At 41.2% G+C, this 21720-nt stretch overlaps 1 protein-coding gene across 1 annotated transcript in view; it reads right to left on the bottom strand.

Moving 5' to 3' along the window:
• scin (scinderin) overlaps positions 1-21720 on the bottom strand; it is a 110311-nt gene that overhangs the window by 43239 nt on the left and 45352 nt on the right. Inside the window, exons 5-9 of the mRNA XM_072575393.1 lie at positions 14844-14936; positions 13380-13512; positions 4853-4941; positions 4169-4384; positions 595-716 (exon numbers count right to left, since the gene is read on the bottom strand). Of these exons, the coding sequence (XP_072431494.1) occupies positions 595-716; positions 4169-4384; positions 4853-4941; positions 13380-13512; positions 14844-14936 (653 nt within the window). The remainder of the gene's footprint in view (positions 1-594; positions 717-4168; positions 4385-4852; positions 4942-13379; positions 13513-14843; positions 14937-21720) is intronic.

Consider the following 21720-nt stretch of genomic DNA (forward strand, 5'->3'; position numbering starts at 1 on the left):
CAGAACATATCAAATAAAATTTGATCTTGCACCTCTTTAGGAGTGATCAGTACAGATACCCAAGACCTAGACAACAATGTTGGTTTTAAAAAGCATACCCAAGGAAAGAAAGACAGTAAATAAAAAAGTGTTAATAAGAGAAATCTGGAATATAGAGCCAGGATAAGGGAAAACACAGGCACCAGTGCTGGAGGGATTAAAAGAGAAGATACGCAAGAATGCGGAATTGGAGGAGCATTATAATGTTAGAGAATTGTGGAGGTGAAGGAGATTACAGAAATAGAGAGTGGTGAGGCTATGGAAGGGTTTGAAAATGCCTATAAGAATTTCAAATTTGACGTCGACAGACTGGGAGCCAAAGTAGGTCAGGAAGATTCATTTGTACAATTTAGAATTGTGGGCAGCAGAACTTTGGATGAGCTCACATTGATAGCGGGTGGAAATAGGGTTGTGTTTAAGTTAATTGCATAGTTGGAATCATCCAAACCAACTCAGTCTCTTTTTCTGAGGCTAAGGAACATATGTAAATCTTATAATTATATTAAGCTTACCAAAATAGGAGATAACATAGATATAAGAGTTGATAATACACACCAAGTATAAATGATTTGCCCCAATCTGTAGGTGTAAAGAATGATATAACAGTCTCCACCAAAGAATTGTCCGTAAGTACTGGGGTCGACAGGAATCCGACCATTGCTCTCAACTCGCCAAATCTAGAACAGGAGAGAGGTTTGTTAATACTCGTATTCAAATGCACATTCTCAATAAAAAGAATCATGCAACTCCAAACTGTCTCAGCTTACTACATAGTTGATGAAGAATGTTTGTGAACGATCTATACTCTGCTCAGTAAGTTCTGGTATTGACATATGGAATAAGAAATTATGAAAATTCGCATTTGCAAAAATATGTTCCAAAATACTTCACAAATAACGTATTAACTTTGAGCTGCAATTACTGATACATATATTTTAATAATTGCAGAACAATTATGGTGTGGCAGTTATGGCAATAGCAATCCAGATGCCCAGGCTAATACTATGGGCATGAGTTCAAATCCCACCATGATATTTAGTGGAATTTAAATTCAATCAATTAATATGTTCTGTTAATTTTTAAAAGTCTGGAATTGAAAAGCTAGTACTAATACAAGTGACCATGAAACGATCATCAGTTGTTGCAAAAACTGTCTGGCTCACTAATGTTCTTTAGGAGAGAAAATCCAGCATTCTTAACGACTTGGCCTACAGTGAACACAGACTCACTGCAATGTGGCTGAGTCTTAACTGCTCTCAAAGGCTACAAGTGATGAGCATCAAATCCTGGCCTTGCCAGCAATGCCTACAACCTTGATAGTATAAGGCTACTACCACTGGGCAGGAAATGGTTAGCAATGAGCTGTCCAATTTTCCTCACAGTTATTATGTGATTGTCACGGTATCAACCAGTTAGACTTCAATGGTGTCTTCTGGTGCTGTATAGTCATATTTTCACGAAACCCAAAAACCTCTTGCCCTTAAAGCAGAAGGGATAATCAGAATAGGCATCAAATTTAGTTATTATCATGCGTTTTTTGGCAAAATGTACAAAGTGACATTTTGAGAACCCAAGGACAGGAGTAACCAAGCTTCCTGTCAAATCGTCAAACTACAAAGGATGGGACATATTTTTTTAAATTATGATTGCTTTTCACAATTCACTGGTATTGAATTACATATTCAGCACCAACCTGGGGGAAGTTATGGCCCGGTTATATTCTCACTGGACTGTTAATCCAGAGGCCCAGGTAATGTTCCAGGGAACCGAGTTCAAATCCTGCCACGGCAGATAGTCAAAATTGAATTCAAGTAAAATCTGGAATTAGCACTTTAATGTTGACCACGTATCCATTGCTGGTCGTTTGAAAAAAAAAATCCATTTGGTTTACTGATGTCCTTTACGGAGGGAAATTTGCCTACATGTGGCTGTGTTAAACTGCCCTCTGGACAATTAGGAATGAGGCAATAAATGCTAGCCTAGCCAGCGACGCCCTCATCCTGTGAATAAAAAAAAAGCCACTTCCAATGTTATAGATTGTCCACCTCTCATACAATAGGTTCAATAATCTAAAAAGGATCAAAACACTTCAATCACAAAAAAAGCAAGCTTAGATCATAATAATGCACTTTGTATGACCCTCAGATTAAAATATCACAGGTATTTCTCTCTCTCGCTCTAATGAGACAGCAACTCTATGGCCCAGTAGGATTATCGTGTTTTTATCTTTACACAAGACTGTTTTTTTATATGGAGCCATTTTTTAAATGCAGGCATTCCAAATAGCTTTGAGAATCCTATTTCTGATCCAAACCAATTCATGGAGAGGGGCCCCTCGTTACAGACTCATCCAGGAATCCACAAACACAGCAATGATGTTCATAGAAACCATGCCCCATTTCACATCAGTTTGTGTGCAGTATTCTGAAGTTTAAATGTCCAGCAGCAAAATGAGCCACTCTGACAGCATCTCTGAAAGGCTAAATATGCCAGGTACATGAGAGATTTGGGTGAGAGGTGTGTGTAAGTAAGGCGGGGTTAGGAGCAAACAGGGAGCAGGTAAATGAGGGGGCAGGGTACTAGAAATGCATGCACAGACTAGTTCAGAGAGAAGGGATTGATGGGTGGGAAAAGTGGAATTGAGAATGAGAGGATGGGTGAGGTTTGGGTATGTGTGTCAGGACTGCCCTAGGGTTGTCAGGTCTAGCAATGGGTTGGGATTGGGTCCAATGGGGTACAGGATTGGTGTGGTGGGCTGTCGGTCCAGGAAGATGTGTGGGTCAAGTTGGGGAGGGTGAGTGTTAAATTGGGTTGGCAGGCAGTAAGGAATGATAGGTAGTGGTTGTGGACCCTGCCAAGGAATTGTGTCAGGACAGCTGGGGAGATGGGTATCGGGCGTAGTGAGGGTTTGGAGGTCTGTGACTATCAGTGGTGGGGGTGGTGGCTCCCCTATCATTGGGAGATTTCAGTGGTGAGTCAGGGGTTCAGTTTAATAGTTACCCAATGGTTAGAGTATGTTTTAAAGTCTCAAACATTCCCTAGGTTCTTAAGTGAGCCATAACTCTCTTAAATCCCTGATTTCAAAGGACTTTCCCAGAGAGCTCCACACGGAGGGGAATTGCCCAAGAAATTTGTCAGCTTTCATGGTAATTCCCAGAAAGGTAGCTGCATCTGGGACTCCAGACTCCAATGCTCACATGATGCACTGGCCACTGGAATATCCAGCTCAAGTATTTTTTCAATACATTAGTATGGCAAGCAAGGAGAAATCCTTTTATACACAATAGACCTCATATAACAACAATTTGTGCTTATAAAGGGAATTCTATCGAAACTGAAGTTATAGCAAAGAGAGAAGGAACCGGAGGGGGTGGGAGTGTGTGGTCAATTAACTGAATATTTCTTTTCTTGAATCAAAAATATGGTCGAAACTGCCCAGCAGTTCATGTTGAATGTGGTCTGCATGGTGGACTGATCCAATACAAACAAGGAAAGGCCAATGAAATGGTATTTGCTGGCAGCAAAACTGTCTTCTGAAAAAGTATACAGACCATGAAATTGTGGAGTGGACCCTGTGATCAATGCTATCGGCTAAGACAGGGTTAATTGCGGACAACCTCATTATACCCTGGCAAGGGAAAGGACAAATCACCCAGTATTTTCACTCCTGAGCACAATCCAACTGTCCTGTTGGAAATACTGTTATGTGGACTCAAGATAAACACATCAGATCTGGCTAAAATGACGATAAGCTAAGCTGAAATGACTCAAGGTTGATTATGAAGATTGTGATCATGGAGCATTCCCTTGGAGTTGAAATGCAGTATGAGCCAGCACTTTCAGGAAAGGACTGAAGGTAACAAAGAACAACGAACATTACAGCACAGGAACAGGTCCTTTGGCCCTCCAAGCCTGCGCCGATCTAGATCCTCTATGATGTGAGGGAGAACTGAACCTTAGGACCAAATCCGATCAGAATCCCAGCAGCTAAATGGTATTATAATGTAGCTCCTCAGGCCATTATAATCCAAGTGTCTTATGTGCAGCCTTTTTTTTAAAATCACTGCACATACATTCATGCATTCACACACATTTTCATTTTCTCTGTTCCACATGAGGACCGTGTTACCTCCGTTTTTCCTGAACCATCATCCACCATGTTATGTTTTGCAGCCATCTGAGGAGAGGTGTGCAGTTTTGAAGCATCGAATTCAATTTGCTTGATTTTTGCAATTCTCTCAGTGACGTACACTTTCCCAAATCCCTCGCTTTGACATTTGTCTTTCCAATTCTTAAAGAACTGCTTGAAGGTTGGGGTTTCTCCTCCTTCAGGAAGAACTTGAATCTATATTGGAAAGCGAAGCTTTAAAGTCAATTCAAGGCAGATTAAAATATCGTACTGTATAGTAGTAGCAGAAGTTGTGCTGACCCCAATATCTTTGCAGCTTCTCAATATTCCCAATTTTCAATTAGCCATTTTAGTTTTGACTTTTTGATTGTCCTTTTATAACTTCAGAGGTGACTTCTATTTTATTTTAACTGAAACCATATTAAATAGCAATTTTTTCAAGGCTAGGACTAGGGGTGAAATAGTCATCTTCAGTACAAGGTAAGCAATGATGGGATATTTCTAAAAGCCACTGATAAGGTCCAACTTGGTTTGAGCAATTTGGCTTATTCCTGTTTCTAAATCCTTTGCATCTAATATAATTTATTATTTTCAAATGAACAATGAACACATTCCCATCACACCTTTAGTATATATTGTCTGTTATTTCATGAAATACTGTAGTTACATTTTAAAATTTCTTACCTGGCTAGTGGGTGGGTACTTCATTTGTTTTATAAAGTCCTCGGCAGTCTTCATAGCTGTCTTTCTCTCATTTGGGTTTGCATTTTTACCTAAACACCAAAATATTGCATTTTCAAATCAGTAAAGTGGAAAGTTATGATTAGTAGAGTTCATACAAGTTTTCACTTGTTTTCTTTAGCATTTCAATATTAGATTGAGTCAAATTTATTGTTTAAATCATTTTTATACAGGTTGTATTTTCCTGATTGAGCAGTCTTGGGTCTTTTGCCAGTCTAAAGGACTTTTCAGACCAAGGGAAATCAAATATATTCAATGCACAAGCATCTTAAATGTGAAGACCTCAGTTTGACTTGTATCAATCACATGCCTAAAGGATGAATGACCCACGCTAGTCTTTTGAAATAAGGTAGTCCTACATATTGCATATGTACATTATCTTTAAGATAATTTATTTTTAAGAACTCCTTGTGGTATGTATATACAATGTTGTGACTCTGCTCAGCTGCTGGTCTGCTTTGGTTTACAAGCCATACATTGAAATTAAATAGCTGTAATGTCTGCTCGATAAATTGTAACATATTGTTGATCAATAAGCTGCCTTTTTAACCCATTGCAGTCCCATCAATATAGGAATATTCATAGTGCTTTGGAAATGTGTTTCATAGTTTTGACCTCGCAACAGTGAAAGATGCTGAAAGACATGGAGTGAAACTTGCTGTTTGTTGTGTTCCATGTATCTGTTGTCCTTGTCCTTTTAGGAGGGAGCAGTCACCAGTTTGGAAGATGGTGTCAGAGAAGCCTTGGTGAGTTGTCTACAGTATACACTGTTGCCACTGTGTGTCGGTGGTGAAGAGATGAACGTTGAAGGTGGTGGATGGTGTGCCAATAAAGCATTCTGCTTTGCTCTGGATACTGTCACATTTCTTACATGTTGTTAGAGCTGTACTCATCCAGGCCAGTGGGAAGAATCCCATCACATTCCTGACTTGTGCCTTGTAGATGGAAGAGCTGTATGTCAACTGGTTGATCAGTCAACCTTTATTTCCTTTGGGACATTTCAACATGAAGGTCCACCAGCACTTTCTCAGGGTAACTTAGGATAGGAACTAATTAATCCTCAAAGAGCAATTATTAGACCATTATCAGTAACACACCAATGATAGAAAACATTGTGTTGTTGAGGCCTATTCTCAAACAGCCAGCAAGCAAGTCAGCGTTGTGTGTAAAACCTGAACCACAGTCTTAAATCATGCACAATTATAGGATATAACTCTTTATGTCTTTATTTGTTAAAACATCAGGGAGTGTTGAAAACACAGGTTGCTGGTCAGCAACAAATCCTTAATGAGAGGCCAATTAAACCCAGTGAGAAAGGCAAATGATCAGGGTGTGTACTGGATTCATAGCAAGTAAGAGGAAGTCAAAGGTATATTGTCAAAATGAACAAGATATCTAGGTTTTTTCTTTCTTGTTGCTAAATATTTCAGATTTTGCTCAACATTCTTTATCTCAAAGGGAATTATTGAGAAGGGATATGCATTTCACATGGCACAAGACTACAGGAAGCAAGCAGTGAAACAGTCACCATCAGAAGCATCAACCATTGCAATTTTACAACCCTATGGAGGCAATTACCCTGGAGATAGACATCTCAAAGAAAGGTCTAGGAGCTCATACACTAAAAAAAAGGCAAACTCATTGCATTAGCTTCGAAAACTCTGTGGATATTATCCATCATCCATTTCATTTCAATGATACCATGGTGAATGAAAAAAATAGATATATCAAAGGTGCCAGCTCCCAGGTCAAAGATGAGAACATTGTGCCCTCCTCTTTCCTTCTTGTTGGCACAACAGTTAGATGAATGGAAAACAATGTAGGTCTGTTCCAGTTTTCTAACTGCTTCCTGCTTTTCTAACTGCTAACTGCTAACTGTTGCATCAGCTACAAGATCCCAAACACAAATAGGAACAACAGACAATATCACTGATGACTATGGGAAATCAGAGCCATCTCCAGGCAAAAGCATCATCATGAGATCTGGATGTTTCAGTAAATTACCTATACATTATATAGAATCATAGGTTCATTCATCATTGTAAAAATAATTACATTTTCTTCTGGAAAGGAGGGGAATGTTGTATGTATACCTTGCGCTTAAGAAAATCCAATCTTAAGGTCATCATGTAACGTATGCACACAATATTGTGACTCTGTTCGCCAGTTTGCTTTGCATTTATAAATACATGACTCCGTTGGCTTGCTGTAATATCTGCTTCATAACTTGTCATCTTATGGTTTTAAATATAGTAACCCAAAGTTAATCATTGCTGATGAATGACTAATTATTAAACAATTACCATTCACATAAATTTGACACCACTAACTGGTTAAGGACTGACATAATTCTAAATTCTCTTAACTGAATAGAATTGTCACGTTGAAGAATTTTTTTCCCAAGATCTCTATGACTATAACACATAATAAGCCTTCAAAATGCTTGACTGAGAAACCAAACCTAGTTGTCTGAAATGTAATGCACGTGTTTACCACAGGGATAATATCCATCCATCTAAAGCTAGAGAACATTAGCAGTCTTTGGCAGAAGTCAAGGTTTGTTGAATTATCAGCTGTGCATGTGGTCACTGCAATAGTGTAACTCACTTTTGTTGCATGCACTCACCAGCAGGTGGAGCTGTTGGTCAGTTGGTCAAAGATTGTTGTGATGTTATCTTAAGAGAAAAGAATCTCAGCAAACCTACAAGCACTGCCCTGTTCCATGCTCACTCCCCACTTCAAATAGAGCATCCACCCCGCTCTCTTTAATCCCTGAGCCACAGGAGAGAGGCAATATCAACACTGTCCTGACTTACTGCAGATTTGTATGGCTCTGTTAAGAGTTGGCTGAACTCGGCACAAAGGATCAACCCACTTGACAGTTATCACTCATCAACGAGCCAGTTTTTATAACAATTTCAGTTCAATCCCAGTGGCCTTGTAAGTTTTCCCTCCCCTCCTTCCAGTGGACAGTGAGAAGCTGGTTATTAAAGAGCTAACAACTCTGTATTTCCTACTAGTTGCCCCTCTGAAGCACCATAATGAGCAGTACATTAAGATTAGCAAGTGTTAAAAACCAGCTTTCATGGCCGAAGAGCAAACACCATCATTTGTTGTAGAGTAGCTCCACCTACTGGAGACTGGAAGTTTCAGTAACAGTCATCCCTCCCTTAAAATCCAAGCAAATTAAGAACCAAACTCTGGATGCACATTGTCAGACACATTCATTCTCGGAAGCAACAGCACTCATCCCCAGTTTAAGCTCTCAGTTTACATTCAGCGTGCCTGTATTTCAGAAAGTGGAGAGAACAATATCCATGCATTGGCACCTTATGTTTACATTGCATTGGCATAAAAAGGTCGGTAAGACCAAAGGTAAACTAAGGGCACATTTTGTTGAGAATCTTATGCAGGCCCGTGGGGCCAGGCTGACCTCCCAGTTCCCGCTCATTTCAATTCCTCTCTCCATTCTCTCTCTGACATGTCCATCCCTGGCCTCCTCCATAATCACAATGAATCAGACCACAAATTGAAGGAACAACACCTTTATCTTTCACCTGAGCAGCCTGCAGCCCACAGGACTCAATATTGAGTTCGCCGATTTCAAATAACCTCACTTTCCTTCCCCCAACTCCCTTTCCAGCCCCTCTCCTTTCCTTCCACCCCCCCGACTGACCCCTCCTTCCAGCTACCAACTGTACTCATTCCTCCCATTGACCAACCAGGTCATACCCACCACCTATATTCACCTATCAGCACTTCAGCACTTTGCTCCCCCCCCACCCATAACCCTTCCCCCCTCTCTTTGTCTCCAGCTCCCCTCACCCCCACCCTATTCCAGAAGAAGGGTGACACCCAAAACATTGACTTCTCCACCTCCAGATGCTGCCTGGCGTCTCCCAGAATCCTGCTTGTCTACTTTGGATACCAGCATCTGCAGTTTTTTTGCCTCTATAAAAATGTCTTGAGCAATATAAATGTAAAGACCTGCCTTGCAGTCCACAATCAAAACTGCTGAAGCATTTATTTTGAGGGCAATGTTATTCAGAGGTTTTTTAGTAATAATCATTCAAGGGAGGTAGACCTTAAACATTGCTAGCTAGGCTACCATTTATTGCCCTTGTGTAATTACACTGGAGACCAAACTGCAATGTAAACATAAGGTCTTTTGATACTGATGCAGTCCTTATGGTGTAGGAATACTCATAGTGCTGGGCAGTTTCAAGATTTTGACCCAGCGACAAAGAATGGCAATATATTTCTGAGTCAGATGCTGAATGGCTTGGAATGAACCTTGCAGGCTGTAGAGTTTCCATCAGAGTATCTCTCAGAGGAGTCTTGGTGAGATGTGGCAGTGCACCTTGTGTATGGTACACACTATTGCCAATGCACATCAGTGTTGAAGGGAATGAATGTTGAAGGTTTTGGATGGTGTGTCAATCAAGCATGCTGCTTTGTCCTGGATGGTGTCACATTTCTTGCCCTCATCTAGGCCGGTGGGGAGTATTCCTGAATTGTGCCTAATGGATGGTGGAGCTGTTTGTCTAAGAGTTGATCGGTGAACTTTATTTCCTTTAGGACACTTCAAGATGAAGGTCCACCAGCACTTTCTCAGGATAACTGAGGATGGTCAATAGATGCCAATCTCCCAGGAACATCCACATTTCATTGATGAATATTCCAACTCCTGCTGCTCCCACTGACATAAAGCAGCAACAATTGTTTTCAACATCACAACTAGCTCATCAGTAACTACTCCACTTGTAGAAAGTAACATTGATTATAAATAATGATTTGATGTCAGGCAGTGCAGGTTTGGGTGACTCAAGGTGAAGTAAACATAATCCAGGAATGAGAGGATTAGCTCAAGATTAAAGGATCAAAGACATTTCATGAAAAAGTTACCAAACCAACAACACCAAAAAAGGCAATTTGTCTGACGTGTTTGCGATTGATTTCATGCACTCGGCTCAAATTTGTATTAACTTTTCTGCACAAACTCGGAAATAACACTGTGAAAAGCAGTTCATTAGATGTAAAAGATTTTGGGGCATACTTAGAATGTAATAGAGCTCTATGTATTTGAAAGATTTTTATTTCTTGTTTGTTAACTTAAAGTCAAGTTAAGTTTATGTTAACGAATCATATCTTTTGGTTTCACAGTTTGATATTTATCATTTTTTTAACAATAGTTTTCGAAATGGAAAACAAAGGAACTGTAGTACTGCTAATACCCTGTTGGTGGTGGTGTTGCCTACAAAAACTTTTCCTAATGTTTTGGCACAAATGGGTAAGACTCAGTGATTTACAATGTGCAAAGTGGATGGAAGTTTGGTGGAGTCTACTTTTCTCTTCAGCCAAAAATAGGCTGGGCCTTGAAGGAAAAGGTTTATATCTCTCCAACACAATTCAATTATATAATTTCAAAACATGTCTCAACCATACTGATGGGAGATGGCTTGTTTATACACTGGGGAACTTGCTCTCAATTTATACTGATAAACAGGGAATCTGCAACAAAACTGGCCTTGTGGTCATCCTGATTGATGGAATTTCATATCAATTATTTTCACAAAGTTGCGGAAACTGCACATCGTTAGCTAACACCTAAACACTTTTGTCTATCTTCATATAGCCAACAATTCTTTGTCATGTAAATATTAAAAGAGATCATTAGTCATAGAACCTGCTGGACAAAAATTCTATCGCTCTGATCTGCACACACCAGTTGCCTTGTGCAACACAGGGTAAAAACTGAGTGAACTCGTGGCCTGTGGAGAGCTTTGTGGAATTGGGAGTTGCTTCCTCTAACTTTTATGCTTTCACTTGGAGTTCTCACTCGGCAGCGGGGAGTTCTCACTAAGTACTGAGTTCTCACTAGGCACTGAGTTCTCACTAAGCACTGAGCTCTCACTAGGCAGCGAGGAGTTCTCTCTTAGCACTGAGTTCTCATTTGGCAGCGGGGAGTTCTCACTAGCAGCGGGGAGTTCTCACTAAGCACTGAGTTCTCACTAGGTAGCCTCGAGTTGCTAATTAAGCAGAATAACTACTTCTCAAATACTTTTCTGATGGCCTTCCCGGCCTCATTAATATTCATCTTGCAATGCTACTAACTTGCCAAACAAGCCGGATGGCAAGAATTCACAGCAGGTCTCTGGCAGATTCCGCTTGCCGGTTAAACCTAACAACCTCCACCTTGTATGTGACCAAAGTGTAGCTCAGGGTATGAGCCATGGACATCAGCCACTTCCAATTCCAGGGACATTGGCATCTGCCAGGTGCCCATCTTGTGACCATCCTGTTACCTCTCCGTTTCACTCACAGGCCACCCAGGCAGATTGGCATCGCAGCATACATCAGCAACTGGAATACACAAGCTGCAGCCGAGAGACTTTGTGCATCTGAACAAGCAACCAGATCAAGGGTTACAGCAGGCTGCATCTCAGGGCGGCTTGTCATCTTTGTGCCAACCTGCATGCTCACAACTTTTATACCTTGTATTGCCTTACTATGCTGAACCTGTTAATATGTCAGTACTTCAGACAGAGCCAAAAGGCTAACTTTCCCGCCATAGTGAGGTGCTGCTTAGCACATTCCCAGAGACATGCTGCTCTCTGCTGGGAACTGTCCCATGGAAGGGGGGAACATGTTGATGAGTGGCATACCAGACAGCGCTGTCGGAAAACAGTGGGGCTGGTCCTCAGTCCAATCGAGGAGTGGGGCTGGTCCTCAGTCCAATGCTGTCAGTCACAAACGCAGACTACACACAGTCAAGGATCTTTGTTATGGTTCCTCATCCGCTTGGGTTGCTCATAGTCAGGAGATCTGTCCAACCACAGTCCGGGACTACCAGCAGCCCATCATTTAGGGCAGCATGAACAATCGGGGGAATCACATACCCTCCACTGGGGAGCTGCAAATGGCCAGGGCTTTGCTCAGTGTTGTCTCACAGCTGCTCAGGTCTGGGACAAATACAGTCCTTAGGGCTCATTGTCAAACTTTCAAAAAAATGCGAGTGGGACGGTGGGGTATGACTGCCACAAGGAGTGGACGTCAGGGCTGGGAGGAAGAGGGTAGTTGGCTGGGGGAGGGATTTGGGGGTGATGGGTAATGGCACTGGCAGAGGTGTTGACCACTTGCAGTTGAATAGGGGAGGGGGTATGGGAACAGCACTGGAGAGCATGGCAGGTAATGGTTGGGGGGTGTTAGTGGCTGTGACCACCACCGTGGTTGTAACAGGGAGAGCACAGAGGAACAAGCTGGGCATCATTAACGGGGTAATGCCAGGGTCCTTGGGGCATGGAGGACAGTTGGAGGCGAAACTCAATGTGATGGCTCTCCACATGGTGGGAGGTGAGTGGAAGTGTGTTGTTGGCATAGTGCGAGGTAGTAGCAGGCACGGAGGGTTCGAGGGAGGTATCTGGTGACCAGATAGAGTTTGATATTGATAGTGTCCACCATGATCTGTACTTGCTGCCATCGCTCAGAGCAGTCACACCTCAGAGCCATAAAAGATGGCTGCAACAGTACCTGAGGTGTGTGCAGTCAGTTTCAGTTTGATAAACCTGAATATTATAAAACACCACTGTGAGGAGTACAAGGACACTGGGGAGAAATTACACTGGCCGTGATAAAGCATCACAAACCAGACATAACCTCATTGGCAACCACTTCCAATAGCTGAGAACTGGCTACAGCAGATCACTGTGGCCTGTCAAATGGTCACGATGTTAAAATCTGATTTGCACTGTGGGAACGAATTTCAACCTCTATTAGTTTTGTTTGTGTTCACTTTTGCTGTCTGTACATAAAAGCTCCATGTTTGATTTCTGACTAATTGTCTGTCTGTATGTGATATTGCCCATCTGGACAATGACAAGATGTGGGTCTATGGTTGGCATTGGGAACAGAGCCACACTGGCTTACAGGGTGGTAGCCACAGATGAGCAAAGTGCGCGTTGTGATGGCTAAACAGCAGTAAGGGTAAGAGACTGGGGTCATAAGTGTGAATATTGGAGGCCCAGCCAGCTATGTGCTGTGGGCAGCATGGCTTCTGTGCCAGGATGATGCCAATGAGGGACATTGCTGGATGGCCAACACTGTGTTCAGGTGCACAGCAGCCTTTCAAAGACAGTGTGGGCACCGAGGGTGCCAATCTTTTGGTGGATAACCACTGAGTGTAACGTTGTTCCAGGTATGGTGCCTGGTAAAATGGAGTTGGAATTGGACATGACAGATGCCATAGGGAAGCAGTAGGTAGTCAAAGCAGCGAGTTTGCTAATATACAGGGAGAATCCTCACTAGGCCTCACAGCAGACACTCTTCCAGAAGACTTGGTGCAACTTGGACTTTGGCAGAATTAACGAAAGGTTCAGCTGAATGGTTCTAAAATAAAACTGGGAATACACAAGTACTCAGGAATCCGCAAAGACAAAAGAGCAGGTGAATCCTACTTTAGTAATAATCTTACCCTTCCAAACAAATATCTTTCTGTCTGCTCCATTGTCCAGTATAAAACACTCTTCAGTCAAGAGCAAGTCACATGAGAATGGGTTTTCAGCTGACACCAATGACACCTTCATTGAGCCACTGGCATCTGAGACCTGAAGGAAGAAATGGTAAAAACGTTATAACTATTGGCAGCGAGAAAAGTGGACTCCACTAATTATATAGCTATGATTCTGTCTCTATGGCATGGACACTCCATTGAGTTGGCCAATTTGGCCATTACCCATTGGGAGTCCTGATGTTCTATAACTGTGAAGGAAATCCATGCAGTAATTGGTCCCTTTCATAGCAATATTGCGACTATTTATGACCTTTCTAGTCAGAGTCACTAGACTGTGATCGGGAGCAGGAATCCTGATTGTTTTGAACCTTGTCATCTGAATTTTCCAAACTCTGATTGCCATTGTAGAGAAAATCACTGAATTTAGCACAAATCTTCGAGCTACTTCTGAATCTTCACAGTTGTGTAACTTATGATCACAAATTATATGCATTTCCTCATTAACCAAGTGGTGGTAACTCCAATTATAGCAGAGGAGAGAAAGGTGGTTTTGCTGATAGTCTATTTATCAAGGAAATTTCTTGTTTTAATCTTGAGATGTAACACCTCCCCATATTGCTGTTAAACACAGTACACTATTTTTCAGTAAGACTATTTAACAAAGGCTTATTACTATAATACTACAATACCCATTCTTTCTAATGCAACATACCCCAATAAAAAGGCAGGAACAAGCTTGCTATGAAATAACTTTCAATAGAGCTGTTTATGCTGAACTGTAATGGCCAGTGGCTAATGTTTGCTCACATAGATACTGAAATTTAAATTCAAAATACACTTTTATCTACCATTAATTAAAATTTAACTAAATTAATTATAATTAGTTCTAGGTGTCTGTATGTCCATCTAATGAACGACATTTCTGTTTTGTTATCACTAAGATGTAAATAAACTTTCAATATGGGGGTGAAATTACTTTTCAGTGACGATGTAAACAGATGATAGTGATTCGGCAGTTTCACATCCACTGTCTTTCGTGGAAAAGAAAACTGAAGAGTTGAATGGTTTGGCAGTCCGCTATCATTGGTTCAGCAATTATGTAGAATATGTATTTCATTCTGAAATACTGTCACAGGATTCTCGGGTGCGGAAGAAGGGGTGGAGTCAAGTAGTCTGGAATATCTACAAGTAACAGTGTTGACAGTTCTTTCTAAGCTGTTTACATAATCATTCCTCTCACTCATGCAAGCAGACTGAAATTTCTGATATAAATATGCTGAATGTTATAATTGTATGTTCTCTGCTGCTAACTGCAAACGTTTGAAATATGGTTTTGAAAATTGCTGTTCGCCAAAATAGCTATTGGGAACATTTTGACGAAATATTGTACAGGTAAGAATAAGCACTACAGTAAATGTAGAATACCATATAAAGCTTTGCCATTTTCCTGTTCGATATGTCTGCAACGTGATCGTCATTGTCATCTCCTGCACTCAGTGTTGGTTTGGAACCAAGAACCTACAAAAGAGAAAGAAACACTTTTTATCAAGATATTTCTAAAATTAAAACGGTACTGATTATCTGTAGAATAACTATTCCAAGACAGTTAACCACAGGATGTGGTTTGTTTCTGAAGTATTACTTACAGAGGAGAGGTGGAATGCTAGTTAAAAATAAAATAACATCTGGCTGCCAACAACTTGCAAGTGGTCAGCCTGGGCGATAGTGAAGAATGTACCAATACAAGTTAACAGTTGCAGCTGGTGCCTGGAAAAGGAGGGGAATGAAACTGAACACTTGAGGGATGAAATTGAAGGGTTGGGGGTGTAGTACAATTCGTTAAAATTAGGTGGAGCACTGGATCCACAACAGTCCTACTTCATAATGTGGAGGTGCTGGTGTTGGACTGGGGTGGACAAAGTTAAAAAATCACACAACACCACAACGTTATAGTCCAACAGGTTTAACTGGAAGCACACTAGCTTTCGGAGCGACACTCCTCCATCAGATGGTTGTGGAGGACACAATTGTAAGGCACAGAATTTGTAGCAAAAGGTTACAGTGTGATGTAACTGAAATTATACATTGAAAAATACCCTGATTGTCTATTGAGTCTTTCATCTGTTTGAATACCATGATAGATTCACTTCTTTCATGTGTAAATGACAAAGCTTTTTCTAAAAGTTGCATTCTCAGGTTAACTGTAACAACTGGTGTGAGTTAGACAGTACGTTGAAGGTGATGAAGTCCTACTTCAGGAACTCATTTCCCCTTAGAGCTGTCAAGTAAACTGCAATCTGATGGAGACCCCATATAATGATGGTTATAAAATTAGTCATGCAACACTAATCTTGTAATGATAACCCTCACACATATGTCAACAGACACACTGCAATAGTCCAGAATCCAGCAATAATGAGAGTCTTAATTGTTTTGACAGCATGACACTTCCTTTTAAAAGCTATCTTATCAGTTCTCTTGACAGTACCAATGTGGTTGGTAGCTTCAATGCACCTTTTTACACACATGCACAACTTCTTGCTAAAGGGTAAGTTACCTCTCTATAAGGATAAACTAGGAGAAAGTGAGGACTGCAGATGCTGGAGTACCAGAGTTGAAAAATGTGGTGCTGGAAAAACACAACAGGCCAGGCAGCATCCGAGGAGCAGGAGAATCGACGTCTTCTGAAGGGCTTATGCCCGAAACGTCGATTCGCCTGCTCCTCGGATGCTGCCTGCCCCCTCTGTAAGGATACCTTACCTCTCCCCAAGTTGTCCCAAGACAAATCTAAAAGAATGCCTGACCTCCAAATTATTCCTGCAGCTTTAGACTTTGCCCTGCTAGATTTAAAGTGCACAAGGTTGTATTTTTCACATCTAACTTGCAGAAATCAGATGTCCTTTGGGCAGTGCACATTAACATGGACAGCTGCCTCCATGAATCATGGATGTACAAATTAGAACCTGCCCCTTCCCACCCTCACCCTGTGAAAATGGTTGATGCCGCTGGGTGGAGCTGCCAGATTCAGGCCTCTGCTGTTATTTCCACAAAAATGGACAACCTCTTCATGTGCACAACAAGTCAGGGCCAGCTATCTACCTTTTTGCTTGGTAAAGGACCTTGAGAACTTTCTTCTTCGCTCCTTCCAAACTGATAAGAAAAGCACTTACATATCGATCCACTTCCCCAGTTCACCGAAGTTTGTACACCTCTGAATCAGCGTTAAGCTGTGAAATGGTTCTCCATCCTTGATATTTATGTTTCCCTAAAATCTGTTGGCCGTTAAACACAAATCTAGATGATCAACACATCAACATTTCCGGGATCCATGGTGCACTAGTTATTCTTTTTTCTTATCTGGGAGCTGTGGTATCACCATTCTTTCTCAATTAAAAAGATCTGAATTTCTTCCATGATCTCCTGCCAATGATATGGATCTTGTTGGTATTTCTTTACAGCGGGAATGTGAACATGAGTACATTCCATCCATAATGTGAAATAGCGCTAACATTCTGCACAGCATCTGGTTTCAATGTAAGCTGTTCAGCAACATATTTTACAAGGGAGATAACAGTAGTTACACCTTTATTATGTAAATTAAATAGAAGCCTAACACCAGTTTTATTCCATGGGAGTTTCATATGATTATTGGCTCCGAGATTTAAAAGACACGTGCATATGGAAGTACATCAAGGGGTGCCTGGTACAGATGTCTCTTTTTTAAGTTCAAGAACTGTAATATTGATCTTTAACAATGGGAGGACAAAGAGAAAAAATATATTGCTCCAGATGTTAATACGTCTATGTACAATCTTCTGCTCCATCATTTTCAGTGAGATACAGTGTTTTATGGGACAGTGAGAGTATTCCCACTGTAATATCCAAGTTCAAGACCAAACTAATTTCTGATGAAGGGCTTGTGCCTGAAACATTGATTTTCCTGCTCCTCGGATACTGCCTGACCTGCTGTACTTTTCCAGAGCCATACTTTTTGACTCCAATCTCCAACATCCGCAGTCCTCACTTTCTCCTTAGGACCTGATGGCCAATGAATGTGTGCCACAAGTAACCAAGTAAGTTGATTGTGGGTCTGAAAATTCCTCTATTGTGTCAGTGTCAGGAAATCAGAGCAAAATGGTCTCTGGTACAGCCAGCACCACATGATTGTTGCAGCACAACAGTCTCCCCATGTTACCAGAAACTCCATGTGCAGCTTCTTGCCAATGTTCTGATGGAACACCTCATTCATCAGACGTTTCCAATGAGATAAGAAAATAGTGTGGTGATTATTTTTCCCTTCAACTAAAATTCAACAAAATGTTCCATGTGAATGGTTCTTCAATTGCGAATTATTCTTTATGAAAATAAATTAGATTACAATTTTATTTTGCAACATTGCTCCGTTGCTAGAAATGAAGTGTTTATTTTTTTCTAAGGTTCCTATGCTCCAGCATTTAAACAAACATTCAGGTAGGCCTGCATGGGTAAACAGTGTCTTGGGAATGCTAACAAGAATGATTCCTCATTGGTATTAAAGGGTCGGTTCAATTCACATTTGATTTTTAAAGTTTTGAAGGTGCATAATCTTTATTTAGACCAAATACTAACAGGTCATTTCCCATATATTTCTAAACGTTTTCTCATTTATTTATTCCCCAACCCTGATAATAGGTGACACCTGAAACATTGACCTTTCTCTATCCTTCACGGATGTACTGTACATTTCCAGATTTTTCCGTTTAATGTTCCCATTTTCTATCTGAGCTGTTTCTACCAATGATTTTCTAAAAAAAATAACTAACACCACGCAAATGACAGTCAAAACGTGTAGCACTGGAAAAGCACAGCAGGTCAGGCAACATCCAAGGAGAAGGAGAGTTGACATTTTGGGCATTAGCCCTTCATCAGGAGCGCAAATGCTGGTTGATAGATTTTCATGAGGTAGATCTATCCTCATTAGGCCTCGCTTACAGAGGATCTGGCTAAGGGTCTGCCAAAAAGCGTGAGATTGAACAAACAGCACAAAATGAAGTTATAAATATGACTGTAGAGAGCAGTATGCTTGCTAATCAACCACTGAAATCTTAACAAACTAAGCAAAGTCCTTTTTGGTTAAAGATATGACCAAAAACTGGCATATGGATATGGAAATGCTCACAAGTGCTTTGAAAGTAATTCATGACAACTGAGCAGACTGGAACCTCGCAAGCTACACTAGTTACACCACATCAGCATTTTCCACATTTCTCAATTTTAAATTAGATTTGAAACATAACAGGAAGCAATGGCAAGTGGCAATGATGAAAAAATGAGACATTTCGGCAACTTATTCCAAATAAGGAAGCAAGAATTTATATATTGCAAGGTAATTTAGTTGGTAATTTTGTAGTCTGAGTAAGTTTGAAATATCTAACAGTCATACCTGCCATTATCTCCTATGTGAATGATGCTAAGTATTACCTGCACTATAATACCAAGATCTGTTTTAACATCTATACTGGAGATTTCAGTGTGGATGTCTTAGGCACAGTAGAAGTAACAGCATGGTGGCTCAGTAGGTAGCACTACAAAAAGTGAGGACTGCAGATGCTGGAGATCAGAGTCAAGATTAGAGTGGTGCTGGAAAAGCACAGCAAGTCAGGCAGCATCCAAGGTGCAGCAAAAGCCCTTCATCAGGAAGGGCATCAGCCTCACTGCGCCAGGGACCCGGGTTCGATTCCTGCCTCGGGCGACTGTGTGGAGTTTGCACATTCTCCCCGTTTGTGCGTGGGTTTTGTCGAGGTGCTCCGGTTTCCATCCAAAGATGTACAAGCCAGGCGGATTGGCCATGCTAAATTGTGCATAATGTTGGGCGCATTAGTCAGAGGGAAATGGGTCTGGGTGGATTACTCTTTGGAAGGTCAGTGTGCACTTATTGGGCCAATTGACCTGTTTCCACACTGTAGGGAATCTGTCTAATCTAATGACCTCACTCTTAAGGAGGTTTTAGTTCTAAATTACAAGTTGCAATCATGGCTAGTTTCAGATCTTCTGGGGAGAGGTACACATGGGAGAGTTATAGAACCAGGACCTAATAAAGAATCAATACCCCTAAACACACAAGCACGGACACTATCTTAAGGAGGCAGATATTGGTAGGCAATCTACACATGATAATGAGATAAATGTTATCAATAGGGACTATATGGGAACAACTAATTGATACAGATAGCAGTGACATTTCTGTCCCATCATGTGGCCCAAGGGGAGTCTGTAGCAATTGAATAAACAGAGACGTTTTACATACAAGGTCCAAGCACAGTTCATGACAAATAATGTATCAGATTTTCTTTAACATCTAAAGCTTCTTGTAGTACCCACCAGTACTACTTACTGGCAGGATAAGGGAAAGAGGTGACACATAATAAGGCACATATACACCTTCAATAGGGAAATATTCAAAATACAAAACTCATATTAAGAAGAGTAACAATTTAAACACATCATTACTAATGCACAAAAACAGAAATTGCATTTGAAACTCTATAGCTATGGCAGCATTTGTGGGAAGAAAGCAGAGTTAATGTTTCAAGTCTGGTGACTCTTCATCGGAAACGTTAGCAGTTGGGAAAAAAAGTTTTCTAAGCTGAAGCTGAAGTAAGGGGAAAGACGGGGAGAGGTGAGCTGATAGGTGGCCCAGAGAGAAAGACAGAGATAGAAAAGGGGTCGGTAAACAAGGAGATGATAAATAGCAGGCCAGGACAGAAGAAGAGCTGAATATGTTATACTATGAAGTCATGGGTTCGTTTGTCGAGCCAATGAGTTATTCTGCAAACACTGTGTCGCCTTGCTAGATGACAACATTAATGCATCTTTAATAAGGTGTTGGTGCTCTGTCCTATCTGGTATTTATGTATCTCTGTTTGTTGGTACTTCCGGTTCTGTGTCTGAGTGATTTGTATATGGGGTCCAGACCAATGTATTTATTGATTGAGTTCCTGTTGGAGTGCCAGGCTTCAAGGAATGCTCTGGAGTGTCTCTGTGTTGCCTGCGCTAGGATGGTTACATTATCCCAGTTGAATTCGTCTCCATTGTTGTCTGTGTGGTTGGAAATGAGAGAATAGGCTTCCCTGTTCTGTCTTCAGGAGTTCTGAGGCAGAACAGCAACACTTATTCAAAGGATTTAAACAAAACAGATACGCCTAGAGGACTACCCTCCGATATTTATGGGACAAACTCAAAGAAGCAAACACTACACACGACCAGACACGATAGGAACCATACCATGCATCAAAGACATAGCAAAGATAACCATCTAATTACTCAGACCCCTAGGAATCTTAGTGGCCCACAAACCAGTAAACACCTTCCATCAGCTCCTCACAAATGTTAAAGACCCAATACCCACATCCAACATATCTACAAGATACCCTGCGAAGACAGTGAAAAACACTACATAGGGCAAACAGGAAGAAAACTGACCATATGAGTATGAACATCAGCTCACCACTGTTAGACACGACCAGCACTCTCTCATTTCCAACCACAAAGACAACGAAGGGCACAAGTTCAATTGGGACGATGTAGCCATCCGAGCACAGGTGAAACAGAGGGGAGTATTCCATCACACTCCTGACTTGTACCTTGTAGATAGTCGGGAGGCTTTGGCGAGACCAGTGGTGAATTATTTGCTTTAGAATTCCTAACCTCTGACCTACTTTTGCAGTGAAAATATTTGTATGATTGACCAAAAATTGGAGTGGACCAATGATGACCACCAGAACATTAGTAGTTAGGGTGTGGGGATTTCAGCAATTATAATTGCTGAACATCAAGGAAAGTCTTTCACTTTTGGCACATGGACATTGTCTGATACTTGTGTAGTATGCATGTTACTTTCCACTTATCTGTCCAAGCCTAGATGTTGTCCAGATCTTGCTGTTTTGGGCATGGGCTGCATCAGTATCTGAGGCATCATGAATGGAGCTGAACATCGTACAGTCATTGGTGAACATCCCCACTTCTGACCTTAAGATGGAGAGAAGGTCATTGGTGAAGTAGCTGAAGATGGATGGCCCTAGAATAGTACTCTGCTGGATCCCTGCAGGGATGTCTTTCACCTGAGATGATTGACCTCCATCAATCACATACATCTCCCTTTGTACTCAGTCGCTTCAATCAGCAGAGAGCTCCCTCCCCGATTCCAGTTTTGCTTGAGCTCCTTGAGGTCATATTCCATCAAGTGTGGCTTCAAAGTCAAGGGCAGTCACTCTTACCTCATCTCTGAAGTTCAGTTCTTTTGTTTCTGTTTGGACCAAGACTG

Source organism: Chiloscyllium punctatum, chromosome 8 (genome assembly GCF_047496795.1).
Source record: "Chiloscyllium punctatum isolate Juve2018m chromosome 8, sChiPun1.3, whole genome shotgun sequence".
NCBI lineage: Eukaryota > Metazoa > Chordata > Chondrichthyes > Orectolobiformes > Hemiscylliidae > Chiloscyllium > Chiloscyllium punctatum.